The sequence below is a fragment of the Lynx canadensis genome, chromosome D1 (assembly GCF_007474595.2).
Source record: "Lynx canadensis isolate LIC74 chromosome D1, mLynCan4.pri.v2, whole genome shotgun sequence".
NCBI lineage: Eukaryota > Metazoa > Chordata > Mammalia > Carnivora > Felidae > Lynx > Lynx canadensis.
Genome location: NC_044312.2, coordinates 63,917,211 through 63,929,178, shown reverse-complemented (window position 1 = coordinate 63,929,178; position 11,968 = coordinate 63,917,211). Strand labels below are relative to the sequence as shown.

General features: G+C 38.1%; 1 protein-coding gene across 1 annotated transcript; it reads left to right on the top strand.

Moving 5' to 3' along the window:
* Positions 1-8,439: 8,439 nt before the first annotated feature.
* On the top strand, positions 8,440-9,396 carry LOC115526096 (olfactory receptor 6). The gene has a single exon (XM_030333571.1). It carries the CDS (start codon positions 8,440-8,442, stop codon positions 9,394-9,396), a length of 957 nt encoding a protein of 318 aa, XP_030189431.1.
* Positions 9,397-11,968: the final 2,572 nt, after the last annotated feature.

Genomic DNA, 11,968 nt, shown 5'->3' with positions numbered 1-11,968 from the left:
TTTTGAGCCTCTCACTAGTACTTTCTGAGTAATATTAATTCCTTAAAGTCCTACATCATGAGTAATAGTTATTTCCCGAACAACCAGAGAGAAGGAAAATCAAGGCTTGCCAAAAGGATTAGGATGAATCACCAGGCTGATTTGCTAGGAAGATGTTGTTCTCTGTTTCCCCATCTGATAATCATATAGCATCTTCTTTGTTTGTTGACATTCAGAGATCACTAGGGAAATTTCTCTAACTTCTTTGTCACTGTTGCTCTTGAAAATCCTATAGCACTTGTGAACCAGGTCTCCAAGGATGTGTCTTTTAAAGAATGGTTGTCTCTACTGAGCAGTGGTCTTATTGCATCCTTGACCTGTTCAGCTATAGGTTCTGCCTGAATAAGGTCTGTGGGAAGAGTCAACATGCAAAGCCTGCCCAAGTTCAGTGGCAGGGAAACAGAATGAAAGCAAGAGAGAGAGGAATGGGAAGGGATATATCTCAAACAGCTATGGAGAAAAAACATACAAAACTGAAAAATTGCTCTCCTTTGGACTATCATCCAACGGGGGCATCCAACAATCCCAGAAGTAACCTTTGCATTTTGGTTATATTGCATTTTTTTCAACCAATAGCAGAGTAATTTTTCATTTCTTTATAATCCATCTGGACCCCAAAGTCTTTCCCAGGCAAGGAGAATTACAAAATCATGGAACTCTTGAGTTTCATAGAGAAACAATTTTCCAGGATTTAGATCAGCCTCTTTTTTATTTGCTTTCCCCTTTCTTTCCCTTTTCCTTTCTGTAACTTATCTGCAAATCCTTTCAGGTGGAGAGGCAACACAGGCCAGATTCTTTGAGTACCTCTCCACAGATCTGGCCACTGGGCAACTGAACCAAGGTCTCCAAGCCAGACTCAACCAAGATGACCTACTTCAACCAGCGTCCTAAAGAGAAGTAAACAATGCACTATGGTGAGACATCTAATCTTTTTTATGTAGATTTTTTTTAATGTTTTGCTTATTTTTGAGAGACAGAGAGAAAGACAGAGTATGAGCAGAGGAGGGGCAGAGAGAGAGAGAGGGAGACACAGAATCCGAAACAGGCTCCAGGCTCTGAGCTGTCAGCACAGAGCCCAAAGTGGGGCTCAAACCCACTATGAGCTCATGACCTGAGCCAAAGCCAGATGCTTAACCAACTGAGCCACCGAGGCATCCCAAGTAAGACATTTATTCTTAATTAAATATGATAAATTATTTACTTATTGAGTGCCAACCATGCATCAGGACCTGTGCTAGATACTAGAGATAAAAGGACAAACAAGATGAAAATGGATAAAATTGGAATTTTCAAGAAGTTCACAAATATAGTAGTGGTGAAATGTAAGCAAAGTGATACATGTTATCATGATTATGATACTCTAAGTTCCAAAATGTTACAAAACCAGATAGCTAGGGATGATGGGCAGGAGGTAGGTATTAGTGGGAGTGGGGTGGGGTTAGGGTTGGTTTTATAAAGAGGATGGATCTGAGCAGGCACTTTACAGGTGGCAAGCGCTAAAAAGAATTTCAGGTAGAGGACAGAGTATGCACAACTCCACAGTCTTGAAGAAGGATATTGCCCTGAAAAAATACAAATCCTTGAGCTTTGGTTGAGTATTTAACAAAAAAAGAAGATTAAGATATGATAAATGTGAGGGTCAGATCATGAGAGACCTGCTATGCAATGTAAGGAGTTCAGATGTACAGTTGTCACTATAGGATTTGAATTGGAGAGTTACATGATCATATTTATTTTAGCAAAATCACTCAGTCTGGAACAGGAATACTGTTTACCGCCTATATGTGTTGTTTTAAATGGACAATATACTTTTTGCCAGACTCTGTATGGGTTCTAGCCCCTTGCAATGCATGTCCACTCTACCTCTGCTGAGACTTAAACTTTAAATTTTCCTTTCCAGCCTACCCTCTACCCGAATGACACAAACTACCTCCCTTTATTTGCACTATTCCCCTAGTTCTCACCTAACTTTCCCTTCCTTCTACTTCCCACCTACGATCTTCCAAGTAATACACATCAATCTACTCCTTTAACTCAGCTAGGGGGCCCCTCCTCTGACCGAGCCAAGATTCATTTCCTAATAAAGACCTTCAGAGTTAGGAAATGGTGGTTAGATGGAGCACAACACGTCAGTAGCTGGATCAGAGGTCAATGTGCAGTGGGAAAGGCCATGTAGGTTTAGACCAACATGAGGGTCTAACGAGGGATGAGGTGAAAAGCATCATAGTACTAGGAGGTCTTAAATGTTAGACATACTTACAAGGCAGGTGACTCATGGGAAATGACTAGATAAATCAGGTTTTGGAACTTTAGGTTGATCACAAAGGCTTACATGGATGTAAAAGCTATGAGGAGCTTGGACATAAAAGACTTGAATAAAAAGAGAAATTGGTTTTAGTATGAGGGTCAAGATTGAAGATCAGGAGAATGGGTGACATGGTAAAGAAATAAAGAAAGAGCAGACTGTGGATACACAATTTGGGTGTGAACTGGGAGCATGGCAGTGAGAAGACAGAGAGGTGGGAAGCAATACCTAAAGAGGGAGGATTATTGCTTAGTTGAAAGAGTATAGATTTGGGGCACTAACAGTTTTAGCTTATAATTCCATTTCCACAAGTTTTTGTTTTTTTTTTTTAATTTTTTTTTTCAACGTTTATTTATTTCTGGGACAGAGAGAGACAGAGCATGAACGGGGGAGGGGCAGAGAGAGAGGGAGACACAGAATCGGAAACAGGCTCCAGGCTCCGAGCCATCAGCCCAGAGCCTGACGCGGGGCTCGAACTCACAGACCGCGAGATCGTGACCTGGCTGAAGTCGGACACTTAACCGACTGCGCCACCCAGGCGCCCCTATTTCCACAAGTTTTTACTTGTATGAATTTAACCAAATTATTTACCTGATTATCTGTAATGTGGGACCAATAATATCTACCTTTATTAGGTTGCTGTGAGAATTAAATGAGTTAAAATATGGAAAGGACATAGTACAAATTCTGCTGTGTGATAGATACCCAGTTAATGATGAATATTTTTATTATTGGACAGATTATATTGGAGAAGGCAGAGATGAGGAGGGAAGGTGATGAAGGCCAAGTAGGAAAACTGGGAGAAAGTGAAGGACAGTAGTCCCAGGTGGCCCTCATTCATGTTCTCAAAATGGTGGGTGTATGTGAAGATCTAGGTCATGCCTGAGGAAATAAGGCAATATCAACTTCCTCAAAATTTCAAGAATAAATTACAAATCTTAAAAATCAAGGGAATTCAAGCTAACATTAGAGAATATGTAAAGTGGACTCATCTTGTTTTCTACATCTGGTCAGTGTGATAAGAGTTATTTTGTCAGATGTTGTAGGATTCTGTGCTGGAAATGGGGAGGGAATTAGTAAAAAGTTAAAAAATGTGAAAATGACTGATCATATATAACATCCTCCAGCCTTATCTTGATCCATTTCTCTCCTCCATGCGCCAATTTTTTCTAATCAAAATGCAAATCATTCCATCATTAACTTTTTATATCTACTTTGTGCCTTTGGATTTGCTATTGTTTCTCCTTGATATTTCTCCTCCACTCCAAAACTCTATAAGCTTCATTTCAGTTCAAATGGTACCTCCTCAGTAAAGGCTTTTTGAGTTCCTCTGACAAAGAGTTACTCTCTGTCCTGGGTTCCTAATACTTAGTATTTGGTTGAGAATTAGAAAACTCGATATTCTATTGTAATCTTATTACATTATATTCTAATTCTCTGTTCCCTTCTCTTTCTTCTTTACTAAACAGTGCCAAATTTATGTTTGTCGTAGTGTTCTCAGTGCCTGGAACTGTCATGGTAGGGTTGAAGGTGTGGGAGCTAAGGTTAGGTGAGGAGTCAGGGAGTGGAAAACTAAAGCTGACATTTTTAAAATGGTAATATCACCAGAAAGGTAGCAGCAATAGAAAATAGGCAATGGAGAGGAAAGAGGGATTCATTAATGGTACAGTGTTTTCAAGCAGATGCAAAAATATTACCAGTAAAGAAGGATTATTTTTAGAAAGACACATCATTGATTAACCAGATAAAAGTTGTAGGAAATGATTCAGATAAGAAGAATATGCCAGAAGCATTCTTAAAATATCAATAAGATCAGGTCATTTAACTGCTCAAAACCTTCCCAAGTGTCCCCAGTATACTGAGAGTAAAGGCCAACACGATCACACCTGCTTAAAAGGCCTGTGGTGACTCTCTCTCTCTAAAAAATAAATTAAAAGAACATTAAAGGCCTGTGGTGATCAGCTCATCATCACTTCTCCTATCCCTTACTTCTCTGACTTCGTCTCTCCCTTCCACTCATTCTACTCCAACCGTACTGGACTTGCTGTTCCTTACATTGTATCTCATCTTAGGATCTTTGAACTGCTTGTTCCCTTTGTCTGGAAAGCTCTTCCATCAGACAGCCAAATGGCTGTCACGTTCTTCATGATTCTGCTCAGTAAGGCCTATCCTGATCACCCTATTTGAAATATGAACCTGCTCAACTCTCTGCAGTTGTGATTTTCCTTACCTTGCTCTATTTATTTTATCCACAGAACATATCAGTTCTTACATTTATATCTCTATCGTGTATATTCAAAGTCCTGAGAAGTACCATATTTACTACCTGTATCCTTCTACTAGGATGTAACTTCTTAAGATTAGGGCTTGTTTTTGTCTGTTTTGGTCAGGGAGCTATTTCAAGCATCTAGAATAGTGCCTGTCACATAGTAGGTGCTCAATGAATATCTGTGAAAATAATTAATTTAACATAAAAGAGATGGGGTCTCTGATAGATGGTTTTCCTGAAAAATGGGATGTGTAGAGCAGATGGAGGGACTGGTCTTAGATAAGAAATAAAGAAGGAATGAGCAAAGATGTCAGAAGGTGAGCATAATGACTTGATAGTGGGAAGTTGAATAAATATGTATCCTAGAGCTTCATTTGTAAAATAGAAGGTAAAATTGTGCTGAGCGTCAGAGAAAAGAGTGAGGATGGCAGATTGGAGATCAGAGGCAAGAGTCTTTGAGAAACGTGGAGAGTGAATTGATTTAAAACATTGTGTAGGATAGCCATTGTTTGTGAACGAGTTGAGCTCCATGACCATAAATTTATGGCAGTAATCATTTGTCTTCTTTTTATTAAGTTTATTTTATTTTATTTATTTGAGAGAGACAGTGTGAGTGGGAGAGGCAAAGAGAGAGGGAGAGAGAGAGTCTCAAGCAGGCTCCGTGCTGCCAACACAGAGCCTGATGCTGGGCCTAAGCCAAAATCAAGAGTTGGACACTTAACTAACGGAGCCCAACTGAGCCACCCAGGTGCACCTCATCTGCCTTCTTTTGTGAGTTTTCTCCAACAGGGCTCAGCTGCTCAGGTGGAAATAAGAAAGCCCCATTAGTTTTCTTCTGAAGGCAATATTAGGAACTTCTATATACCTGAGTATATATATTTTTTGTTTTAATGTTTATTTATTTATTTGGGTGGGGGGCAGAGAGAGAGAGAGAGAGAGAATCTTAAGCAAGCTCCATGCTGTTAGCCCAGAGCCCTATATGGGGCTCGATCACACAAATCATGAGATCATGACCTGAGCAGAAATCAAGAGTTGGATGCTTAACTGACTGAGCCACCCAATCGCCCCAAGTATGTATCTTTCTTATGGCTGTAACACACTAAACTCTAATGGCTTGTTCACTTGTTTTTATCTTCTTCTCAAGACTTTGAATAGGGAAATATGACTTTTTCTTCTTTATATTTTCAAAATGCAGTGTGGGACCAGGCACCCAATAAGTATTCAATAGATCTTTCTCTTAACTACTAACAATACTATAAATTGTTTATGATTTGTTGAATTGTTTAATATTATATCCTTTTTTGACTCTTAAGGGAATTAAAATTTAGATAATCTGAGGTTTGCTTCAGATTATATAAAGTTAGTCAGAGATAGATCATGGACTAAAATTCAGGTCTTAAAATTATATGTCCCAGTGGTCTGTAGTTTTCTTCATGCTTTAGTACACTCTGAGTACTGGGGCCCCTTTGTCCATGTCAAGTCTCTTGTTATGTTACTTTTTGTTTTCTATGATTCCTAAAATATCAGAAATGAATGAGTGTGCATTTACATGTAAAAATGCCTTCACAACATTGTACTGTAATTGTTCCAGTTTAGGCTAGGTGCTTCTATACTGCCTCACAACTGGGGTAAAAATGACCTCCCTGAGAGAGTTGTTAAAATTAATTAAAGGATAACTCCTTTTTAGTGGAGGAAGAAGTCAAATTTGAGTTATATTTTACTGTGGTAATTTTTCCCACACATATAACCAACTACTTTATTGGAGATCTGGGGGTTTTGGCCCACACAGTACATAATAAATCAGAAATCACTACTAAACACCTCGGAAATTTCACATCTTGTGCTTTTCAGTTCCCTAAATTCTGCTTTTCCCTTTCCAGGTCATCTCTATTGGTCTCCTCGAAAAAGATGTTTCTCTTTTAAGATTAATTTTGTTTATAATCTCAAGCCAACTTTTATCTCTACTTTTCTCTTTCTTCTATCCTCACTTGTGAAGAAAGTGTTTTTAAATTTCAGTTCTCTCTTTGATCCTATTGTGCTGTAGGAAACCTTCTGAGTTGTTGAATCTCCTGAGTCCCCACTCTCAAGGTAACTTCTTAAATGCAACTTGTGTTCAGCAATGTCCAGATTGAGGAGGGTTTTCAGAGTCAAGGAGTAGAGAGAATTAATCAAGTAACACTTCTGACAGTATCAAAATTTTGAACCAGTCTTTGAAGAAGATATAGATGAACTGTACAAATTAATTTGGAATCAAATGTGAACCATTTTATATGTATATATAAAACCATTATATATGTATATATAAAAGAATTTTATATATACATATATACATATACACATGTATATATAAAATAGTATAGTATATAGTATATATGTATATATAAAATACTATTATTAGGAGCCATCTAAAAAATAAAAATGTGTTTAATTATTCAAGAGAGCAGACATTCTTCATTCAATTTTTAAGTCCATGGCCCTAAAAATAGGCAAGTAATTGTTAACTACTTTGGCCAGCATCCTGAAAAGACCATCCTGAAGAGTGCACCAAAGGCAGAAATTCTCCTGATCAGGAGGGTGTTTTCCAGTTGATATTTTATTTTCTCCAGAATTTTAACTACGCTGCTTCCCTGTCCTGCCCTTGGCACTTGTTCCAACCATGATGGTCTTTTGCCTTATAACTGCCTGTGAAACCTGGAAATATGCTGATAAGGAAAGTATGTACTCCTAGTACTACCTGACGACATTTCTGACCTAGATCTGAAGTACTAAATCCTGAATCTGACCTCATGATTCTGCTTTAAGATTCATTGTTTGTCTGTTTTGTGCTTTTACCAACTATTAAATCCTTTTTTATTTTTACAAGATTCTTATAATTATCACTTATTTCATCCAGTTGACAATCATAACTTATGTAATGATTTCCTCACTCTTAGGTATCATAATGTTATGAACCTCTTCATACATATGGTTTCTGGTATTAGTTTGAATTAAATTCTCATGAGTAAAATTATCTTAATAAAGGGTATTATTGTTTTAATGACTCTTAAACTTGGTATATGGACTTTATAAACATTAACTTTAGCAAAATACATTAATTATTATTAGTTTATCAAAGAAAATTAAAATTTTCCTTTAACCACAGTTCCTTTTTTTTTTTTAATTTTTTTTAACGTTTATTTATTTTTGAGACAGAGAGAGACAGAACATGAACAGGGGAGGGGCACAGAGAGAGGGGGACACAGAATCTGAAACAGGCTCCAGGCTCTGAGCAGTCAGCACAGAGCCTGACGTGGGGCTCGAACTCACGGACCATGAGACCATGACCTGAGCCGAAGGCGGACGCTTAACCGACCGAGCCACCCAGGCGCCCCAACCACAGTTTCTAATGCTATAATTTTGTAAGTGGGAAATTATGGTGCTGGGAGAGAATTATATATATATGACAGCTCAAGCGTTTTTGAATATACAATGATATTAGAGGAATAGAGAGGGTATCTCTTCAGCCTCATTTATGTTTGCCACTATTTTTAAAAAAAATTTTATTTAAATTCTAGTTAACGTACAGTGCAATATTGGTTTCTTTGGATTCTTAACATTGTGTCTTTGGTGGATTTGTTTTCAGGCTTTGTTCTGACATCTGATTTTCTGGGGAGGATCTTGTGGCCTTTCAGGACTGCCAAATCACACCCTGGGACCAGATTGTGGCACTAGGGTTAAGTTTAATGATAAAGTACCTACAGCCTGAGGGCCCCTTGCTACTAATGTGGATCTCATTCTTTGATTTGTGCTATTTTCATTAAATCCTTTGTCTTTTGGTGTCTTAGTCATGCCAAAGGACAATACCACCTATGTTAGTGAATTCATCCTGGTGGGCTTCCATACTTCCCCTTGGCTACAGGTTCTGCTTTTCCTTCTCTTCCTCATCACCTACCTGTTTGTGCTGCTGGAGAATTTGGTTATCATTCTCACTGTATGGGTTACTGGGTCCCTGCACAAGCCTATGTACTATTTTCTGGGCACCATGTCCTTTCTGGAGACTTGGTATGTATCTGTCACAGTCCCTAAGATGTTGGCTGGATTCCTACTTCGTCCCAATACCATCTCCTTCCTGGGATGCATGATCCAACTCTATTTCTTCATCTCACTTGCCTGTACTGAATGTGTGCTCTTGGCTGCCATGGCCTATGACCGTTACGTGGCTATATGTTGTCCTCTTCGTTATCCAGCCATGATGACCACAGGATTTTGCGTTCAGCTGACCATCAGTTCCTGGGTGAGTGGCTTCACCATCTCCATGGCAAAGGTATACTTCATCTCCCAAGTTGCCTTCTGTGGCAATAATATCTTGAACCATTTTTTCTGTGATGTTTCTCCTATCCTCAAACTGGCCTGCATGGATTTTTCTATGGCTGAGATGGTAGACTTTGTGCTAGCCATTCTCATTCTTGTGTTTCCCCTCTCAGCAACTGTCCTTTCCTATGGCTTCATTGTCTCTACCATCCTGCACATTCCCTCAGCCACTGGGCAGTGGAAGACCTTCTCCACCTGTGCCTCTCACCTTACAGTGGTGGTCATCTTCTATACAGCTGTGATCTTCATGTATGTCCGACCTCGAGCCATTGCTTCATTCAATTCTAACAAATTGATCTCAGCCATATATGCAGTCTTTACTCCCATGCTCAACCCTATTATCTATTGCCTGAGGAACAAGGAAGTCAAAGATGCCATCAGAAAAACCATGTCTAGTGGCCAAGCCCTTTTCTTGAGAGATTGTCTTTGCTAAAGAGACTCAGACATGCCTTCTCTTTTCATTTAACTTAATCTCAAAAAAACACCTACATTAGGTAAAAGTCTGCAATTATAAACACACTGACTTAGTACACAATTGAAGGATAAGAGGCAAAAAAAAAAAAAATATCGAGGAAATCTCCTTTTCTTTCAGGGCTTAATTAAATGCTTCTTTTTCTAACGCAGTGAGTGAAATAACCAGAACTTTAAGAGACATATATTGGTACTGGAGTTTTAAAATAATTTTATTTTTATGAAGATGCTAAGAAATAATCAGTTATTATCCAACTAGTTTTTATAGTTCTATCCATTTTGATTTTGTTTTGCTTTTATTAATTTTTTCAATTTTTTAAATGTTCTATTTATTTTTGAGAGACAGAGAGACAGAGTACAAGTGGGGGAGGGGCAGAGAGAGAGGGAGACACAGAATCAGAAGCAGGCTCCAGGCTCTGAGCTGGAGCTCAACTTTTGGTTAGTCAGCACAGAGCCCAATGCGTGGCTGTAACTCACAAACCGTGAGATCATGACCTGAGCCCAAGTCAGACGCTTAACCAACTGAGCCACCCAGGCACCCCAATTTTGTTTTGTCTTAAAAGCCCTCTTTTTCTTAGAGGGAGTAAACAAAAAGAGGTTCTGCTATCATTAACTTCATGGCTAGGACCTGTTTATTGCTTCCTAGAGGGTTAGGGGCCTGGTTCCTTTTATAATCAATTGATGATATCTCATTTTAATCACTTTCTCAAATTTAAGAAAATATGAAAGAAAAACTTCTTTTAGGCTGTAACAGAAATACCGCAAGGTAGACAGCATGCAACACTTATCATGGCAGAGAGAAAGCAAATTTAGCATACATTTGTGTGTATATATGTGTTTGTGTGTATAAATATAGTTATATATTATTATATGCAATATTTACACATAACAATTATGTAATTTCAGAACATAAAAATGTATAGAGTTTCAATAAACTATATGTATTTAATATATAACTTCATGCTTTAATTTTCTTCCTTTGTTGGAATTTCTACATGTGTAATTTTTCAGATGTTATAGAGTCAGCAGCTAGACCCTCAGAAAACCTAGTAGCAATTCATTAAAGCCCATTCCTTTTCAGGTAAAGGAAGCATTGACATTGACAAGAGGCCACAAAAGTGCTTTTGCTTAGATGGTACTTAGCCTAGATGTGCAGCATTTTCCGAGGTTTCTGAGAACATTCCTCTTCTCATTTGTTTCCTTTTTGATTGTGGAAAGGCAGATGCAATATCCTACTATATACTTTCAGTCAGACATTATAAAATGATAGATGAGAGATGGATTCTGTCTGGCTCAGCAACAATATTGGATGAGTGAATTAATGAAATATAGTCTGTCGAGAGTTTAAGGATGGCAGGCATACTATTTTACCCCAACACTTTGGAAACCACATTACATAAGTTTAATTGGGTTATTGATACCGTATTTGCTTTGTTTTGACTTTATTCACATTGTAATTACATGGTCTTCCCATTTTGTATTAGGTTTTTGTATAACGTCACATGGGGTTGTTTTAATTTAATTTTATATAGATTATTATATTTTACAGACTGTGGTAGTTTCCAATTTACCTGAACCTGTTATTTCCTCCTGGTTTTCCTTATTTGTAGCCTAACAACTGTACATTCATAATAATATATATAATTTTTATTTTATTTTATTTTATTTTTTACTGTTTGCTTATTTTTGAGAGAAAGAGAGAGACAGAGTGTGAGTGAGGGAGGGGCAAAGAGAGGGAGACACAGAATCTGAAGCAGGCTCTAGGCTCTGAGCTGTCAGTACAGAGCCCTACATGGGTCTTGAACTCAGGAACTGCAAGATCATGACCTGAGCCAAAGTCAGATGCTTAACCAATTGAGCCACCTAGGTGCCTCTGTACCATTTTTCTTTAGTCAAAAAGAAGCGCTATGGGCCATGGCCCTCACACAGGCACTGAAAATAATATAAGATGCTCTATCTTGAATCATATCATTTCTACCCCATCTTAGAATTTTTTTAGTCTTTTTGTCAAAAGACAGCAGTGTTGGGGTGCCTGGGTGGCTCAGTTGGTTGAGCGTCCGACTTCAGCTCAGGTCATGATCTCACACTCTGTGAGTTCGAGCCCCACGTTGGGCTCTTTGCTGACAGCTCAGAGCCTGGAGCCCACTTCAGATTCTGTGTCTCCCCCTCTCTCTGCCCCTCCCCTGCTCATGCTCTGTCTCTCTCTGTCTCAAAAATAAATAAAAGCATTTTTAAAAAATTTAAAAAGATAGCAGTGTTATGCTGTATATATTTCTGCTTGAAAATCTTTGTTAATTCCTAATGGCCAATTAGTGCTATTTTGAAACCTCACAACATTATTTTTTATTCTTAAAATTCTTTTTAATTTTGGTTAGGTTAAGCAGCCCTGCCTGTGGTCATTTATTATTCTAATCTCAACTATCATCTATATTTATGAACTGACATTCCTTTTCTAGTCTAGACTGTCTGATTTTTAAAGTTTTCTATACAGCCATTAGATCAGTTGTTATACAAATCCTCTGTGTACTTACTTA